This window comes from Simochromis diagramma, unplaced genomic scaffold (genome assembly GCF_900408965.1).
Source record: "Simochromis diagramma unplaced genomic scaffold, fSimDia1.1 OVJJ01000685.1, whole genome shotgun sequence".
Taxonomy (NCBI): Eukaryota; Metazoa; Chordata; class Actinopteri; order Cichliformes; family Cichlidae; genus Simochromis; species Simochromis diagramma.
Window position 1 is genome coordinate 12,656,872 of NW_024387477.1, and position 20,128 is coordinate 12,676,999.

The 20,128-nt window shown below is 40.1% G+C and overlaps 3 protein-coding genes across 3 annotated transcripts; 2 read left to right on the top strand and 1 right to left on the bottom strand.

Moving 5' to 3' along the window:
- Positions 1–4,346: 4,346 nt before the first annotated feature.
- On the bottom strand, positions 4,347–8,458 carry si:ch211-175m2.5 (uncharacterized protein LOC568697 homolog). The gene is made up of 5 exons (XM_040015738.1): positions 8,058–8,458; positions 7,803–7,976; positions 7,624–7,723; positions 6,027–6,157; positions 4,347–5,803 (listed from the first exon to the last, which is right to left on the bottom strand). The coding sequence occupies exons 1-5, from the start codon at positions 8,106–8,108 to the stop codon at positions 5,516–5,518; spliced, it is 744 nt and encodes a 247-aa protein (XP_039871672.1). The 5' UTR covers positions 8,109–8,458; the 3' UTR covers positions 4,347–5,515.
- Positions 8,459–8,613: 155 nt separating this feature from the next.
- On the top strand, positions 8,614–12,813 carry polr2g (RNA polymerase II subunit G). The gene is made up of 8 exons (XM_040015739.1): positions 8,614–8,860; positions 9,104–9,213; positions 9,359–9,518; positions 10,707–10,757; positions 10,865–10,930; positions 11,166–11,237; positions 12,405–12,438; positions 12,615–12,813. Exons 1-8 carry the CDS (start codon positions 8,849–8,851, stop codon positions 12,626–12,628), a joined length of 519 nt encoding a protein of 172 aa, XP_039871673.1. The 5' UTR covers positions 8,614–8,848; the 3' UTR covers positions 12,629–12,813.
- Positions 12,814–13,068: 255 nt separating this feature from the next.
- eef1g (eukaryotic translation elongation factor 1 gamma) lies at positions 13,069–19,774 on the top strand. The gene is made up of 10 exons (XM_040015737.1): positions 13,069–13,194; positions 14,053–14,211; positions 14,480–14,543; positions 14,912–15,054; positions 15,180–15,323; positions 15,464–15,593; positions 16,150–16,366; positions 17,335–17,507; positions 18,513–18,637; positions 19,420–19,774. Exons 1-10 carry the CDS (start codon positions 13,183–13,185, stop codon positions 19,576–19,578), a joined length of 1,326 nt encoding a protein of 441 aa, XP_039871671.1. The 5' UTR covers positions 13,069–13,182; the 3' UTR covers positions 19,579–19,774.
- The last annotated feature ends 354 nt before the right edge of the window (positions 19,775–20,128 follow it).

Sequence of the window (20,128 nt, forward strand, 5' to 3'; positions counted from 1 at the left end):
ACAGCACTCGCCTTCATGCCTTGACTTACAGAAATGGCTCTTTCATGCAGACATACACTGTTAAATTACCTGCTGTGAAACAAGCAAGGATACACAAAAGCAGTGAAAGCTTTATTTGAGGTTAGGTAAAGCATCACTGATAATCCTCAGGCATGAAGTAATCTGAGTATGTGGATTATCGGTTTGAAAACACTTCCTCGAGTACTAAAGTAGGAAGCCATGACCAAGCGGCAACTATGTGTTTTTTTTCCCATTTTAGTCAGTTGCTCACCGTTCACTCTCAGAGGTGTTACATGTCTCATTAAACTCTTGCTCTTTCATTTTAGGTGCATGAAATCAATTCCAGATAGCTTCCTGTGAATCCATTTACATCACAACCCTTGATACCTTACTGGATTTCACTCATTAGATTTGATAAGGGAAGGAAAACCTGTGCAGGGAAGTGTATAGTTCCTAAAGGGCCAATATCCATGAACATCATACCACCAGTGGGTGGCCATGCTGCCTGATTACCTATTTTCCTAGTCAAATCAGAACTGATCATCACGTTTTTTTATTATTATACATGTCACAATTGTTTAGATGACCGCTTTGCTTAGCCTGTGGTTAATCTGTTAGTGCAAGTAGGGGGAATGTTAACACTTCATATTTGTTCAGATTTTACCCCATTCAGTCGGCTAAATATTTATGTTTAATCTCCATTTATGTCACAAACCAGCTCAAGATACAGAAAAGGAAAAAAAGACCGTACAGACAACTGAGAAATGAATTTAAGACAAACACGGCTCAGTGGTGTAAGGTGAGGCCATAAAATCATAAAAAAAAAAAAAACAAAGCACAGAAAGAACATCAAGCAGAGTCATTAAAAACCATCACAAATTAACCGATATCTTACTAATCTGCAGCACACCATGCTTCCATTTAGGCAAGGTTCACATGGGCTTGTTAAAAAAAGCATTTTTAACTGGGTTACTATTAATCTTTGAGCCATTACAAAGGGAAACTTAGTTAGGTCTTTGTTGGAACATATCAAACATGAAACTCTGACTGCTGCCACACCTCATCTGTGAGTCAGCGACTTCTATCATTGTGATGCGTACAGTGACAGCTGCTACAAAAGGTCTATGAGCTCTATGATCAGGTTTTAGATGTGCAAATTGACTTTTCCATTGCAGCTTTCTTGCATCATGCTTCTGTGCCAAGTTTATTTCTTTCTTAGACTAAATCATTTCTTTCAACAACTCAGCAATCTTTTTTCTACACACTGGGCTCTGCTCATAGTGAGTGAAACCAACCCTTGTCTATTAGGAGATTTACACATGTCGAGGAAAAAATATAACTAAAAGTGGACTCCTTACTCAAGTCCATATACAGCTTCCAAGACTTAATGGGTCCTGCACTTAATCTAAACAACCAAAAGCACTTGCCCTTTTCCTGATGGGTGCCCCAAGTGTTCTTTTCTTGAGGTAAATTTTTATTTATTTATTTATTTAATGTGTGTGTATGTGGAGCCCTGCCTGTGCCCCTCAACAATAACATTTGACTATTAATCACAATTTTGCTAAATAAAAGGTTCTGGTTTGCATCAGTCACATGACTACCATTAACCAATGCTCACCGTTAATGGCAGAGCGTACTGGTTATGAGCCGGAAATGAGCTCGCAAAGAGCATGCACATTTTTTGCCACCTGGGCGGTGCGCAGTTGTAGTATAATGAGATTCCATATTAGATTCCTGATGAATGTGGGTTGTTGTTATTCAGCCCGGTTCTATCTGCCCCTTTTTAACTGGAGCACCCGCCCCTTCAAACATCTCTGCACGGCCCTGAAGCAGGGTATACTTTAGGGTGTTGATACAGTGAGCTAGAAAAGCCAATATCACATGAGCATACATTGTCCTTAGGGATGATATCTGCTTCTGATGAAACCAAAATGTAGGTACATCCATAATTTATTTGCAGTCTTTGGTTATTCATAATATCAGTAAACAATAATATCTCCTTACTTGTAGGCGATGAGTGCAGGGAAGCTAGTAACAGACACAGTAGCCAACTGTTCACACTAAATAACAGCCGTCTCAATGGACAGACTAGATGCACTATTAACCAGGTGTCAGGAATTGGACTGGGGCACTGTTACAATGGCAGGTGGAGTGAGGAAGAAAGGATGATGAATCCAGCCCAGGTCAGGATCTTGCTAACACAAATTTGCACATAAGGACTCAAAAAGGTTAGCCACACAAAAAGAGGAAATGTCAAGCCATCAAGGGCTGTAACAAATAGATGCTCTGTTTTTCCACCACAGCCATTTCTACTTGCTTCTTCCCTCCACTCTGTTTAGCAGCTGTGTGATGGGTTTGCACGATGAGTCTGTAGGGATTAGACTCGCAGATAAGGGGGCAAGTAGCCAGTTAATGTGAAATTCCATCAAGCCAAATTCATGCAAATGACCCCAGCTGCAAAGGCTTACAGAACAGCCTTACTCTACACACAAGCAGACACACACTTTGCTTGACGAAGTATGTGCATATGCAATCCTGCACATATGCATGCTCACATGTATTCTTAACAGTAGCCGACACGTTCTTAACGGGAATGATAATGGTCTCATCCATGTGTCTCTCCATTTGCTAATGTCCCATATGTGCTCACTTGCTAGAAATGAGCTCTTCTGCCTGTCTTCATTCTGTTCACTGCACTGCAAATGGCAAATGTGTCCCTTATGTAGAGATATAGCATCTCGCTTAAAGGAAAAGCATAAACCTCATTCCTATCCTCAGTTTTAGAGCGTTGAAGACAGGACAGAAAGGTTTTGAGCTGCCTTGGAGTTTGAATTTACAAGTGAACTGCACACAGAGTACCAGAGCAGCGTAACAAGACCACAGCAACAAAAAAAGCAAATGCTGAATACACAATTTGGATGCAAAAGAAAATCTATTTAAATATTCAATTAATTTGTCCTACTTTATATTTTTTCGCCCCTTTTCTTCCTTTTCTCCAAGAAGTGCGAAACATTGGAGAAGCTGTCTGACAACATTGAAAGTTGTGTTAAATAAAAGCAGACAAGTCTGCCTGAACACCCAGTGGAGAAATAAAAGATGAGAAGCAACTTCTTCCATAACTTCCCCTCTCATCTTTCCACTCGCCATGTTGGATGACGCAGTAATAACGCAGTAAGATCTGGAGATTGTTCTCAAAAGGATGACAGATTAACATGAAATGAAAAAATGACAAATGAATAAGAGAAATCTGTCAGCACGGGAAAATAATTTCACATTACTTGGTTTCAATATGGGAATATATTGAAGAATTTATCAAATATGCCTAAAGTAAGTGGAGAGATACAACTTCCCACCAAGAAAACCTTACTGTGCAAATTATGATCAATGCAATGTCTAATATCTGTTTGATTCACAGTTTGTCTGCATTTATGTAATTGCCTAAGTGGTCTCGAGTGCCTCATGCTGTAAATCTGGACCCTTTGGACCCCGTCTGGAAACATCTAAGTTATGTTTCATAAATGTTTTCTACTTTGCTTTTTTCCACCTTTGTTTCCACATAACCCCCAACCTCAATTTTCTTTTTCCTTCTGCTCTTTATCATACCCCATTTGATATGTGTGTCGTGCTTTGTTTTATCTCCCTCTGGAGAATAGAGACACTGTGGCAGGCCTGCAGACTCCCCATACAGCTGCCATATAAAACCTTGATTCCTCCACCAAAGTACAGACTACAACAGGAAATGGTTAAAGCTTTCATTTTGAAGGCTTTTCTTATCTTTATGTGCTCAAGCTCAACAAACCGCACATTTAAAATCGTATCTTATTCTCTTCTAGTTACAACATGAATGGTGCAGGGCAGCCTCACATTACTTGTCTTGTCAAGAGACTGTTTTCTCATTTTAACAGTCATAGGACACATGGGGGTCATAAAGGTTGGTGCTTAATGTGAACCTGTAATAGCACATGAGCCATATGACACTTTATCAAATCAATAGGTCTCCCAGGACAGACACAAGGAGAAAACTATCTGTGAAATGACCTTTGCTAACATCAGGTGATTCTGTTTCAAATGGTTTAATGACACATCATCTTCTGGCACAGGGATTAAATTTAAATGTGTATATACATAAATAATCCCATTATGCTACAATAAGGATCTGCTCTGGTTGACTTTCAGGGTGTTTAGGATACAGAAACTATATTTGTAATTCTTTCCTGTAAGCTTTACACACACACACACACACACACACTCACTATCTCATGTCCCCTGGTGTGAATATCACCTAAATAGTCTAGTGAGCAGGGAAGTTTTTAGTGCATGAGGAGAGGAAAAAAAAAGCGCAAATCTTCAGGTGATGCATGTTTGACTTTACTTTCTGCTATCAAAAGTGATAAACTTTCAGAGGAAATGCTGGGTATTATACAGAAGTGAGACACTCCAACAGATAAGAGTTACACCAGGAAAAATGATAGCATGATTGCAGCATTTTTAACAAAAAAAATAAAATAAAATCTTGGAGATAATTTTCAGCAACATTTTTTTTAAGCTTTATCTAAAGCTCTTCTTTGTAGGTTTTATTTGCCCATCTTTCACATATGGAATTATTGAGTCAGAGGTTACATATAGAAGACAGTGTAAATTCCAATAGGTTCATGAATGCAACGCCATCTGGTGGTGATAGGAAGCACTTTTCCAAGACTAGGTAATTTCTGTTGACAGCGACAAAGGAGAGACATCTGCAAGTAAAGCCCCATCTTTCACTTGTACACAGAAATTATTGAAAATACAAGCTCACATAATATCAAGAACTTCATCCCACAGACAGTGTGAAACTGAGGAAATGCAATTTTCCATTTAAACTTTAAAACAAGGTCAGTAACATACAGAAAAGTCAGTTTCATGACATTTTTTGCCATAGGAAGGGACTCGAAATTGGTTCAAAGTTACCCAATACTTCAGAAATTTATGTCTTCGTGTATCCTGGTATGCTTTTCGTGTACATTGTTTTTTGCAATTACATGGCAGTGGAGGCTATTAAGGCCTGAGCCAAATAAGCTCTCTCACTTTACACACTGGTCAGATTCAAAGGTAAGAGATGTGTTAACTGCAGAAAAACAAAAGGCTACTTCTTAACCCCTCTATTAACCACAACTTAGTGAGTCATGAGCGAATCGGAATAAATCTTAACATAACTATTCCTACAAGCCCCATTTAGATGCCTGCACTGCATAACTTGATTTTGGCACAACAAAAAAAAAACAAAAAACAAAACAAACAGGCTCAGTCAAGCTACTTAAATCTCAAGTCTACACTCCTGACCTTCAGACTAATTTCAGTGTCAATTTATTTGCCTTTAGCGTGTACACCTGTAGAACAGGCTATCACACCTCATTAAACCACACTTCAAATATCAACAGTCATATGTTGATACAATATAAGAGAATTTCCTTCACCATGAACAGTTTAACATCACATACAGCATTTGACCTAAGACAACCTGTAACATCTCCCTTTCTCAGTTGCCATCGCCCGCCTTGTCCTTGCTCTTGTCCCGTGGTATGCGGCCCAGGTTAAAAAATTCCAGGTTTGGCCTCATGTCTGTGAGATGGGCGAGCCTGTTAGACATGGCAAAGAAAGCAGCAATGGCGGCTATGTCCCAGGCGTCCTCGCGGTCAAAGCCCGCTTCCTCCAGAGATTTAAAGTGCTGCTCTGTGATGGTGTCGCAGCGACACACAGCCATGGCAAAGTCCAGCATGGCACGCTCCCGAGGGGCCAGGTCAGCATTTTCATAGTTCACAATGACCTGGAGAAAACAGAGCACCAATTAGACCTACAAGTGCGTTTTGCTGATTTATGGCAATTAAGAAAAACCAAACAGGAAGGTCACATGCAAACAGCATCTGTATTAGAAAGTAAAAAAAAGATATGACAGGCAGCCTAGTTTTAATTTTGCACATCACATAATGAGTGTATATACAAAATACCTTAAAACACCTTTGTTATAATTACCGGATTTAAGATTATACCTGATCACAAAGTGTGGGGTTCTTTGAGTAGATGCGATGCAGAGCACTGTGGGATACCACACAGTACAGACACCTGTTGTAGATACTGGTTGCCACTACAATCAGCTCACGATCTGCCTTGGTTAATCTACCTGCAAAACAATTGACTTTTATAACTATCGGAAAAATACAGAGTCAAAATTACATTTGCTGCATTTAAGGAAAAGGTGCAAACACTTCTCACAAACCTGTTCAAATAACAATCCAGTCCTGTACTAAAAGACTGAAGTGAACCTGATCTAGCTAAAGTTTTACCAATAAATCGTACACCTGCTACTTGGACACCTGAACAATCTTAGGCGCAATCTCAACTCTGTTTAGAATTAAAGCCAATCTGCTAGACTCTCAGGCTGTGGTGCATTGTTCAGGACAGATTTTATTTTAGATGTACAGACTTGCAGACAAAAGGCTAATACAAATATACCTACACCCGGAAAAGTTAATTTACATTGTAGCAACAAAATAGCCAAACAGTGCAAATGGCAGCGATTGTTAATATTAGTGCTGGAACGAGCCATTTCCCCACATTGCATGAAGTTTACGTCCCATCTTGAAGGCTTCTCATTAAAAAGAGAATTTTTAACTTTCTGTGAAAGATAATTTGCTGGCGCTGTCCCATTTCTAAGCTACTGAACACATTTCTTTTGGACAAACAGTGACTCACAGGTTACACATTACCAAAATGATCTGAAATGAAAATAAACACAACTGAATTTTAAGTCAAGAAAAACAAAACAACCCCTGTTACAGGAATACTCCACAAATATATTTCAGTTGTGATTTCATCATCAATCCCCCGCAGTGCACGCAAGTATGAAAAGAGCTCATTTTACATATTGCCTAGTATTCATTCATACTAGGCAATATGATGCATTCTTTTTAAAGGTAGCTGCTAAAAATGCATACCAAATCTGCAGCTCTCCTTACTTTTAAAATGCAAGGCTGGTGCACACAGACAAATAATGGCTTATGGATTCATTGAACCCAGAGTGCTATAGATATCCTGGAATGTGACAGGATTTACATGTGTAGTTTTGCAAGGGATGCAGGTTTTGAATTTTAGAAATGCTTTTCTGAAAGGAACAATTCAACATCCAAATCTAACATCCATCCATCCACACTTTGGCCAATTTAGACTCACCAATTAACCTAACCTCACTAAAGGGTGTCTTTGAAGCCCGAGTGCCCAGAGAGAACATCCAAACGCCACACAGAAAGGCCCTGGACCTCCCTGCTGTGAGGCGACAGTGCTAACCACCACACCACTGTACTGTCTGTCACACACATACACACAGTCACACACAGCTCACACACACACGACAATAAACTCCAAAGACTTTCTCATCCCTACTGAAACTACTAAAAAAAAAGCAAGTTGTGTCACCATGGTTCATGTCAGTCTGGGTGTTGTGTTTCTCAGTGGGAAGAGTGGGGCCATTACTGAAGTGTGTGCGCACCTTCTGGGGCCTAACGTTTCCCAGAGTTTGTCAATTCCATTGAATCTCAGACAAAAACGCACCTGCTGCTAGAAAAAAAGACATACAGCACACAAGCACACCTGTGTCCTTGTTCATCAGTTCGTTGTAGTATGCAAAGAAGGCTCTGAACTCTGCCGGTCTGTGAGACAGAACTTTGAAGACATTGGGCAAAAATCCTCCCTGTAAGGAAACACAGGTTTAATGGGGAGCAGAATCAAATTCAGCAGACTTAAAGACCTTGAACGCCTCATATGTAAACCTTTGATTCCACTTCTTCCATAAGCTCCACTATATCATACGGCAGATCTTTCTTGTAAGGAATTGGGTATCGGCTGATTTTCTCTGGTGGAGAGCCACTGGAGGAACATCTGGTACACATCGCTGCTGCCACCTCCCCCTTCCCCCGTAACAAGCAACCTGAACGGAGAGACACCTGCAGGGAGGACAGCGCAGTCACGTAAAACCACCCATAAAGTGCGCTTTCTACAAAGTGGAAAAGTGTGGAACAACTTACAAGCTGTGTCAGATGAGGGCGGAACAGCTTCGAGACGAGGTTACTCGCCATGTCAGTCAGCAGAAACTGGAGGCTGGTGTGAGATTAATCTGATCGTCAGTCAGCTACTGCTGTATCCAGGCGGAGTGGTTTTCAAGGAAGTCAGACTAATCCTTAAGAGGCACAAAGTTAGAGCTAATGTCGCTAAGTTAAGCAGGGATATTTACCTATCCAGCTTTAAGTCGACTTCCACAGTGCGTCACAATAACTGAAGCAGTATTTACCATTAATCAGCTATCGTGTTAGAAAATATCTCGTTTTTGCTTCGTTTATATGTCAGACGTTAACAGTCTCGTGGAAAACAAACCAATCAAAACCCAGTAATGGAGGCACGCCTGCTGCACGTCCACACCCTTGTGTGCACCCTCACGCACTAGTCCTCCTCACCGACAGGGGTCAGTCTGTGACTGGATTGAAAAGGTTAGCCTGATTGCTGTGGGTCGTTTAAATAGTTAATTAAGCGATGCGTAGATAAGGCAGATAAAATATTTAAATTGTTATTATATTTATTGTTTAACTTAACTTGTGATTATTACATTTAACTTTCGTGTCTATCAAAATTAGAGAAGAAAAGCGATACGCTCCTGAGAGACAGAACTGAGGGCAACAACTTCCCACATCGACCTCTGACTCGGAAGTGACTTTGTTAGGAACAAACGAGCGGCTGGTTTTCATTCAATACACGAAAAAACATCTTTTAGAAAATATAATAAAACGATTTTTGAGTTGGGACTAAACGTAAACAGACAGAAATGTTTTACCATGTAAGTATTTGTATTGCTATCTGTATATAGTCGTTGATACGAGTTTGGCTGGCGTGCTTGTAGCTACTGTAGCTTTGTAAAACTTTATCATATACCCTTAAAAGCTGTTGTCACTGTTGCGCTTTTATAGTCGTGTGGAGATGCTACAAGTGTTTTTTCTCTTGTTTTTGAACGGCAGCAGAATAGCTTGAGCAGTGACGTTGTCCACGGCAAGCTAATTTACAAAAGCCTTGTTTTCCCCAGATTTCTTTGGAGCACGAAATCTTACTACATCCGAGATATTTTGGTCCGAATCTGCTGAACACTGTGAAGCAGAAGCTCTTCACAGAGGTCGAGGGGACCTGCACTGGCAAGTGAGTGACTCTTGTGTTTGACTTAAAAATAGTTTAAAACAAAGGCTAAAAAGAGGCTGAAATTTGACCAGTGGCTTCTGGAAAACTGGGCCACAGATGGAGGTTGTTTTGCAATTTAAATAATTTGTTTAATTCTGTCTTGCAGGCATGGCTTCGTCATTGCAGTTACCACCATTGACAACATCGGTGCTGGCGTAATCCAACCAGGCAGAGGTTTTGTCCTCTATCCAGTCAAATACAAGGCCATTGTCTTCCGTCCGTTTAAAGGAGAAGTTGTGGATGCAGTGGTCACACAGGTTAACAAGGTGAGGGGCAGGTTTAGAGTCTTAAAACACAGTTTTCATACCATGCTGTAGGAAAGTATTTGCCCCCTCTCTGATTTCTTAGTTTTTTGTTTGTGTTTGTGTTTTTTTTGCATTCTTGATAATCAAAAAAAAATTGTATCAGAGAAAGGGTTAATATTTAACTTGAGTAAATACAAAATGCAGTTTTAAATGAATTCCTTTATTAAAGGGGGGGGGAGCTATCCAAAACCTAGTTGGCCCTGTGTGGAAAATAATTCCTGCTACATTTTAAATCCTATATTAAATATGACTAATCATTTTGGAATTTAATTTTTTTTTTTTTTGGAAGTTTGAGTTCAGTTTCACTATCCACACCCAGGCCTGATCACTGTCAAATCTGTTGACTCAAGAACTCACGTAACTTGTTGGGATTTCTATGTTTGTTTGTTTTACCTTACAAAATAAAGTGCCTTGAGGCAACTGTGGCACTAGATATATAAAACTGAATTGAATTGAAGTAGGACTGGTCTGACAAAGTGATGTAGGCTAAAAGATCTCAAAAAGCAACACACTAAAGAAACTCAAGAACAGATGAGAAACAAAGTCATTGACACATGTCAGTCTGGGAAGGGTTACAAAGCCATTTCTAAGGTTTTGGGACTCCACTGAACAACAGTGAGAGCGTTTAACTACAAATGGAAAAATGCATTCAGCTGTCTGTGCATTGAGGCTCTCTGTGACTCGGGTTATGCAGCAGGACAATGAGTCAAAACAAGTACACCTCTGGATGGTTAAAAAACTAAAATGAAAGTTTTGGAGTGGCATAGTGAAAGTCTGGACTTAAATCAGATTGATATGCTTTGGCATCACCTTAAACAGGCCATTCATGATTGAAAACCCTCTAATGTGGCTAAATTCAAAACAATTCCAGAAAGAGAATTGGGCCAAAATTCCTCCACAGCGATGTAAAACATTGCAAATGCAATAGTGGCACGAAAAGTTACTTTTTTACACCGTGTATTCCATCCATCCTATAAGATGTAGAAATATAAAAAAAAATTGTACTTCTGAATTTTCTGAATCATTTTAACAGCCAAACTGTTAAACTAAATGTGTCCAGTTTTAAGAAGGAAGTCATGAATTGCTGAAAAAGAATAGTGTTCTGTCTTCCTTTTGAAATGTTTCTAAATATGTCTGTAATTCTTACAGGTCGGATTGTTCACAGAAATAGGTCCCATGTCCTGCTTCATCTCTCGTCACGTGAGTCAGCAAGATATTTACAATTGTGTTTAATTAGTTGTCATTTAGTGCACTTTGCAGTATTTATGTTGTTTGTAATTCAATCTCATGATACATTTCTTTTGCAGTCGATCCCCATAGAAATGGACTTTGACCCCAATTCTAATCCACCCTGTTATAAGACAGTTGATGAGGTATTGTTTCATTGTTAAGTTGAAACAATAATTGTGTTACAGAAACATGTATTAAAATACATTTCTCTTCTTTGCCTTTATTGGCTTTTAAAATAAAGTTAAAGTTATCATTATTATGTGTTTAAAAAAAAGTTTTCAGCAAACTCAGACATGTGTTCACATTATAGTGAAGATAAAGGTTAAAACACAAGTGTCAGTTTTGCATTTAAGGATGTTTCTTCCTCTTATTTTTAAGGACATTGTAATCCAGCAAGATGATGAGATCCGGCTGAAGATTGTGGGAACCAGAGTGGATAAGAATGACATTGTAAGTGTTTGTTCTTATTTTTTGAAAAACTACTTCACCCCAAGTTTGTTACTCTTCTTTAGTTAAGTACTTCATATAAACTTAAGCAGGAGTTAATTTCCTATAAATATAAAAGATGTTCATAGTTACAGGCTCTGAAAAGTTAAGGCAGTGCAGAAGTGCCTTACACCTAGTTTTGGTCACAGGACTGATTGTGCCACAACCAACTCATAGTTTATGACTGGGTTGTGGCTCTTCTCCTGAATTATATGTCTCACCTCAACATCAGTGCTGGTGTGGAAACGGGAAAAATCGAAACACAAAGCAAAGCGATCGCTGAGTTTTCTCCAGAAAGTTTTGCTTTTTTCCAACTCTTCCAGCATCTCCCTCTCTGTAATTGGGGAATCTCTGAGCTCCTGCACTAATATATTATTAAAATGGTGGTAAGGACTGACCTGCTTTTACCCTTGTGTCTTCAACCTGGGCTGCACAGGCTATGCCACGTGTGCCAGGTTACAAAAATCACACCTGGTTTATCAGGGCCAGTGTAGTGTGTAGTTGATGGCACTATTGCGTCTTTTTGTGTATGTATTTCATTACAGACAAGCATACCAACTGCATGTTGCAGGATGTGGATAACGCTGTGTGTTGGTTGAATGCCGACTGGTTGACAAGTGGGCCAAAATGGGGAAGAGAGCGACCGCAGAGTTCTCCACGAATAGGAGAAGTGTGGAAAAAAACCCTCAAAATGTCAAAGATTAAAAAGTACAGCATTAAAAGTACAGACTGTAGCTGCAGTGGACACTTTTTCATTGTCTCTAGAACTCTGTTTCACTTCCTCTCGTATGTTAATTTGGTCCAACTGGCTGATCAACATCGCAGGCAAGAGTTGCCCATAGACGGGTTGCACCACCCACTTTGTACTCTGTCCCCATCAACAGCAGACATTCTTTGCCAGTCGATGTGCTGTCTGCAAACTGCCAGCGCACTACAACTGTCTTTGTTCAGGGCATACTTATTAAAGTGTATGGTTCAACAGTCAGATCACTTGTCACATCCAGTTTACAGACGCCAAGATGGTAACAGTGAAAAATCTCAGCTCAACAAATCAATGTGGGATGCCATTGTGCCTTCATCAATCTTTTATACTTAAAACTATATTAAAACAAAGTTTTCCTTGTTTTTCAGTTTGCCATTGGATCTCTCATGGATGATTATCTGGGTAAGTTATTAGACCACAGTACATTGTCAGATGGGTCATAGATCTGCTTTTTTTGTTGTTGTTGGTTTAGTTTGGTTATGATTATTTGCACATAAAAACAACAAGAACAAACAAAAATAATGGTGTATGTTTTTTTTTTTGTTTTTTTTAAACTTACCATCTGTATTTTGTTTCAGGTCTTGTGAGCTGATTTTCTTCTGAGGAGCAAGAAACAGTGGGACTTTATTGGGTTGTATCTCAGTCTTAATTACTATTAAGACAGACAAATTACTATTTTTCTTCTGTTCTGGTATAGAGATGGGGGCCAAGCCCTATAGGCACATCATGTTATTATGCTGTACAGCCTACATTTTTTTTTAATGGAAATGTTGTAAGAGTGTTAACAAATTTACTTAAAAATTGCTAACGAATAGAAGTATCCATATTAGTAGTGTTTGTTATTTTGAATGCTCATCATTCCTACATATTTTTTGCTTTTGCATGTGCTGTAATAAAATATTTAATTTGTGTCAGTGTACATCCTTGTGTCAGTGTATGTTTATCTCCCTGTGTTAGCTACAAATGCTATTTGTGAAGGTACTAAGTTTTTAAGTCATGTTTGGATGTTTTGAAATGTGACCAGGCAGCTTTATCCATGCCGTTCAGAAGAATTGTGAACGCGGATATTTCAAGAACGCGCACGTCATTTGGCCGTAAATACGTCAGTGAAGCGCGCCGTCGTTCTTTCTTTCTCTCGTCCTGAAGATGGCGGCAGGGGTGAGTAAGATGGAGAGATGGCCAGCTATAGTGCTTACTTTTAGGTTTCCTGCTGCAATCCGCTAAAAATCAGATGCATCTGCCCTCTTACTGAGTAGCTTTTCACACAGACATTGCTTTCTGAGTGTTTTCTAGCTTTTATAGGGGATATTTATAAACAATACCATTCAGTATTCCTCCTAACACAGGTTAGCTGTTGCTAACGATGCATTGTAAGTGGAAGACTCCGCTCTCTTAGCTCAGGGTTGTGCCACGTTACCTTACCTATTCATCACTTTGAAAACCTCCTCACATCATACGCTTTTTTTTTTTTTTACCTGAGGGTATCGCTACAGTTCACTTTGTTTAGTCTCAATTCTGCCGTATATTTAAATTTATTCTCCGAAGTTAAGCGACTCTGTGTTAAGGAACAGCTTATTTGTCAAGAGAGCGTTTTAAGCCACGTGAAAATTATTTATTTATTTTAGGTAACTGGTTAACAGAAATGCGGTATTCCGTGCAAGTCAGCATGTATTTCAGCTTCATCATTCTCCATAGCCTAATCAGCCAGATTTTAATTGGTCCACCCTTTTAATTTGGATGGGATCCTTTTATTTGTGACCATAAAACAAATTAAATGCTGCCTCATAACGGGTTGGATAGCTTGCTTACCAATTTTATCCAAGTTTACATGCCTTAAGTAGAATTAGAAAACCGACAGAAGCCTGCTCAGGACTCAGTATATACATTAGTAAAACACCAGGCTATTTCCTGAAAGCCATTCATAGGCCAATCAAATGGTTAGACATCCAGCTTGAAAAGGTGTGGTGCATATATATGCAGTTTGCTTTTAAAAACAGTTGTCTTCTGTCCTTTCAGACTCTGTACACGTACCCAGAGAACTGGCGGGCCTTTAAGGCCCAGATTGCAGCCCAGTACAGTGGTGCTCGCCTCAAAGTTGCCACGAGTGCCCCTGCCTTCACCTTCGGGCAGACGAACCGTACTCCTGCCTTCCTCAACAACTTCCCTCTGGGCAAGGTAAGTACAGCTGGCTTAATCAATTCAATGTATCAATTCCCTTAAATATGCATTTTTGCTTTGCTTTTAGAGCCTCTTTTTTTTTTCCCTTCCCACACGAATACGGTTGACTCGTTATTTGTCAAATGCAACTTATGAGCTGGGATTTAACCAGTTTGACAACACACCCTTTTATGTTTCGTAGCCAACAGATCTGCACATGCACCGCTTTGTTCTCTGACTAAAAACACATTGAATATGTTCAAATGAGTAGTTGTGTCATTTGTAGGTACCTGCCTACCAGGGAGATGACGGCTTCTGTCTGTTTGAGAGTAATGCCATTGCTCACTACTGTAAGTCTCACATTTAATAATAATTAAGTGACTTGAATTCTACACTCTTGTTTTAGAAAATTGCTCAGGGGTGCAGTTAATTCGGTCTAGAATTTGTGATGGGATACAGCACTCAATCAGCAAAACATTTAAATTCACAGGACATTTCTTGACTCAAGGGTTTATCATCATATAGATGGGTCAGACCACATTACTAGTTATATCTATACAGTTTTACCTCTAGTGTATCATTTCATTGATGTGCACAATGTATGATAATTAAGAAAATCTTAAAATGCTGAAGTTGTACTATAATTTTTTTTTTTAAAAATCAGAACGACTGTGAAACCATAACAGCAACTTTCCTTTTTAAAATCTTGTGTGCGTAGTGAGCAATGATACCCTACGCGGTTCCACTCCTCAGGCGGCAGCCCAAGTGCTGCAGTGGGTGAGCTTCGCTGACTCGGAGATCATCCCTCCTGCCAGCGCATGGGTCTTCCCCACTCTGGGAATCATGCAGTTCAACAAGCAGGTATACAGCTCAGTGTTTCTTAGTTGAAACAATGGCTTCCTAGAGGACTGCACCCTGTTGTTGCACCTTGGTACTAGAAAATAAGATTTACAGTCATTTTTCTTTCTTTTTCTTCCACTGTCCAGGCCACCGAGCAGGCCAAGGAGGATGTGAAAAAGTTCCTTGCTGTGCTGAACCAACACCTGAACACCCGTACCTTCCTTGTGGGAGAGAGGGTCACCCTTGCAGACATCACCGTGGCCTGCTCCATGCTCTGGCTCTACAAACAGGTTTGTCACAGACGGCTGCACCTTGCGGTACCTTGGAGCCTAACGGCACCTTGGAGCCTAACGGCAATACTTCATCTCTGTAATGAAATTTGGGGAGGAAGTTGCACCAGAAGCCATTAACACCTCACTGTTCCCTGTAGGTCCTGGAGCCTTCTTTCCGTCAGCCCTATCCCAATGTGACCCGCTGGTTTGTCACCTGTGTCAACCAGCCACAGTTCAAGGCTGTCTTGGGAGAGGTCAAGCTGTGTGAAAAGATGGCCCAGTTTGACGGTGAGTCACCAGCAGTTAGATCAGAAGGCATACATGTTAGACAGTATGAACTCGTAGCCTAAGTGTCTGAAATGTTTAAAAGCAAAACTCCACACCATTGTTGTTTAAATGATAGTTGGAAAAGCTGCATTCACTGCTAATATTTGAGTTATTTGCACAATTGGATTCTTCAAAAATAATAGTAATACTGTATCACTTTGACAACTGAATTTCGTGGGTAATTATCTCCCAATCACCTCGCTGGTGAGGGATCTCAGAGTAGAACCCAATTTAAGAATCTAGTATTACACCCGATCGTGCTGCCAAGTTTAAGGTGCACAATGGAGTTGGGCCATACTTCACACTGACCCCCCTCCCCCCCTCCAGCATTGTCATTGAGGCTATTTGAAGTTAAGAAAAAAAATAAAGTTTGCAGTTTGCATATCTGATTTAATTCACGCCAATACTAACACAGCTAAAATCAGCCATTGTTGGGCAAATGATTTGAGGGCAGGCTCCTTTCCAACAGATACAAAACCAAAGACGGAACATGACTTTCACTGTTTTGTTCCTCCAGCCAAGAAATTTGCTGAGATGCAGCCCAAGAAAGAGACTCCTTCCAAGAAAGAGAAGGGAGGAAAGGAGGCTGGCAAGCCCCAGGAGAAGAAAGAGAAGAAGAAGGAAGAGAAAAAGGAAGAGAAGAAGCCTGATCCTGAAGAGGAAATGGATGACTGTGATGCTGTTTTGGCTGCAGAGCCTAAAGCCAAGGATCCCTTTGCACACCTGCCAAAGAGGTAGAGAGATCTTTTTTCTTTTGTGTATACATTTCATCATTCAGAATTTGTTTCGCTGTAAGCTCACACCTTGTATGGTAATTAAAAATCTATAATGTGGAGTCAATCTGCAAGTGTTGGGTGTGACCCTTTACCCCAGTAGTTTTCCCTAAATGCTTCTCTGCCTTTAAGAGTGTTAATCAGTTGGTGAAGGCCTATTTCTCTATTGTGCATCTGTAGCAGTCTTTGGCATGTTGATCATTTAAAACTCGTTATGTGGTTTCACATGTTGAGTTTTGACATTCCTATGCTCTCGACTCTGTGGAAAGATGGTCCCCTATCATTTGGCAAGACTGTGCCCATTTAATGGCACCAAGTCTTAATCTAACAGGGGAAAATAAAATCAAGACCACATTCATCCCAGTCATCTCTGAATTCAGTGAGTAAAAGGCTGGTTCATGCTGTGGCCACAAACAGAATGTAACTTTGAGATGCATAGTTGCCCTTCAAAGTTGACTGTATATCTGTGTGTCAGCTGGCTTAGGTCTGATTAATTTTATTTTTTTTGGGGGGGGGGACTGTGCAGACTTGTCTGCAGAGAAATTTACATTACAATTTGCAAACTACGCGTATACCCCAGGCAGTGGACTTGGAGAAGTATAAAAGGAACGACTACTTGGTCACGTCGTCTCCAGCTGTCCATGTCTGCAACAGAATATAATCAAGGCTTTATGGTATTTAAAGATTCTCTTTGAAGTAAAGATGGTGGAGTCATGTGGGTATTTATAAGCTCGGGTTATTGTCAGTGGCAAATCCTGGCTTTAAACGTCCTTTTATAGTCCTGTAGGACCCACAAAATGGTTGTAGGCATTCAGTAACTGTTCCTACATTTATTTTCAGTGATCTCAATCTAATTTCTGCACCTTGTTCTCTTCACCTTGCATGTACACGGATCACATAACTCGTGACATTTCCTTTTTTCATTTTAGCGCATTTGTTATGGATGAGTTCAAGAGAAAGTATTCCAACGAGGACACCTTGACCGTAGCCATTCCCCACTTCTGGGAGCACTTTGACCGTGAGGGCTACTCAATCTGGCACAGCCAGTACAAATATCCCGAGGAGCTCACACTTACCTTCAAGAGCTGCAACCTTATCACAGGTGAGACTCAGCAGCAGCCATTTTATAAAACACCTTTGGTCTCATTAGTATCTAAAGTTACTTTATTATTATGGTTGTTTATTGGTTGGAAAGCAAACGCAGAAAAGGCTTTATTTTCTTCCCTGGTCTTACATCTTTCTTTGCTACTTCATGTGCTGGCATGAATTTCCTCCATCTGTTTAGGTTTGCTCCTATGGCCCAGGAACAAGTTGGGATCAGAGGCAGTCGTGTGCATATGGGAATTTTTCTGAAAGTCTGTAGACTTCTAAGACGGCTCTCATGTAGCCTTAAAGAGGGGATTAGAGGAGACAGTGCTGGGACTTGCTACACAGGACAGATCATTTTAAATGCATCTTAACTTGTGTTCTTGTTGACTGCAGTGGGTACTGCTGGTTTTCTCAGTCCTGGTGTAGATTTAGGTTTTAGTCTCATTTAAATCATTTGGACTGATTCTGGGTTAGAATTTAATCCTGCAGTTTTTCAGGAAAGCTGATTACACCAGTTTTCAAAGAATGTGTAAATTGGGACAAACGGGCTTGGCACTGCTAAAACCATGATTTGTTTTTTTAAAAATAAGTGTTAAGTACCTTTTTGTCAAATGTTAAATTGGTCATCTTCAGGTCTTCAGTGACGTTCTTGTAAGGAGTTTGGACATGTTTGAATCAACTTCAGAAACGGGTCTGTACTACAATTAGGAGAAAAGCAATTATTCCCCTGTCATTGGGCAAGGCAGTGTCCTGTCATGACACACAGTCTTAATCAGACGGGGGAAGAGAAACTGCAAGCCATATTCATCCCAGTCATCTCTGTTTTAAGTGAGTTTAAGGCTGGTTCATGCTGTGGTCACATTAAACAGGATCAGAATTGCCCCACAGGCAATTAGTTTTTTTTGTTTTTGTTCTACATGTAGAGACAGAAGTTCCTTTAGATATGGATCAAATAGAAGATGTCCTTGACGTGTTGATAAAAATCAAAATGTCTCAAATCTCTGATTGTACCTCACAGGTATGTTCCAGCGCCTGGACAAACTCAGAAAGAATGCCTTTGCCAGTGTCATCTTGTTCGGCACCAACAACGACAGCAGCATCTCTGGCATCTGGGTCTTCAGAGGCCAGGAACTGGCCTTCACTGTAAGTATTAGATTTTAAACGTGCTTTGATCAATGTTCTGATTTGATAATATCCCCAGTGTTTCTCACATTGATTTGGGCATTTCCTCATGTGTCGAGGTGAAGTGCATGGATTGCAGCTCTGTTAGGATTAACGTTCCAGTCAGTGTTTTTAAATTACCCCTGTTTTTGGGCAAGGCAGTGTCCCATTATGACACGCAGTCTTAATCTAACGGGGGAAGAGAAACTCAAGACCATATTCATCCCAGTCATCTCTGGTTAAGTGAGTAAAAGGCTGGTTCATGCTGTGGCCACAAACCGTATTGCAGTTTAAGACAATTGTCCTTGAATAAAGACGGATTTAGTTGTGCAGGTATTTGTTGGTTACTGACCTAAGCTGACTTTTGAACTCTGTGGATTGTCATGTCTATTTTAGGCAGCAAAACATTGCTTTTGTGCAGTGGACATGTGCACACACTAAACCTTACATTTAAATTTCAAACTATAATTATTGATACTGCTGTATTTAGGCTGTTGTCACGGAAAACCACTCTGTTTTATGCAGTTGTTGTGAAAATGGAAAAAAAAAAAACATTTGAGGAATGTTGAGATCTGGCATTCATATAAAGTGTCCCGTAGCCTACATGGTCTGCATTTGAATGCATTCTGTTATGGTTCACCTATCGCCTTGATAGGTAGGATGGAATGTGTCATCTAAAATCGGATAGTGATGTTGATGATACATTTTTGGATTAAAAGCTGAGGGTAATTAACTTGAATTCAATTTGTGACTTTCCTTCTCAGCTCTCTGGAGATTGGCAGATTGACTACGAATCATATGACTGGCGCAAGCTGGATCCAAACAGTGAAGAGTGCAAAACCATGGTAAAAGAGTACTTTGCCTGGGAGGGAGACTTCAAGCATGTGGGTAAAGCCTTCAACCAGGGCAAGATCTTCAAGTGAGAGGACACTGATAATCAACAAAAGCACTCTGCGCTTCTGCTCTCCAACACTTAAAACCAATGGAACATTGAGCCACACATGCTTACTTACCTGCAGGAATGACAGTATTTGAAGACAAGAATGAAGTTTCTCTGTGGCCTTCAAAGTGGTTTTCTGGTTGTTTGATGTGCGAAATAAAGCATTTCCCTCAATGCTATCTCTCTCTTTGATGTCCATTGTGTGTGAATTCAATCTGAATGTATTTCTGTTAAGTTTTGTTTTGAGAATAAGCAAACAGAAATATTTTGGTTTTCTTAACTTCAAATCATGCGTACCAAAAACAGAAAATGACCTTGCAGTCTATGGTACAACAGTGCCCGCACATGCTAATAGGCAGTGGTTAGGTTTTGAAACATGCAATGAAAAATTCAACCAGAAGAGGTCAGTAAAATACTGCATTTTGGCTTTATCCAATTACTTAACCTTGGGTTCAGTAGGCATTTTGTGACGCACTTCTGCAGCTGATTTTGTGACTCATCGGGTTTAATGGCTAGCTGTCTTGGAACATGTA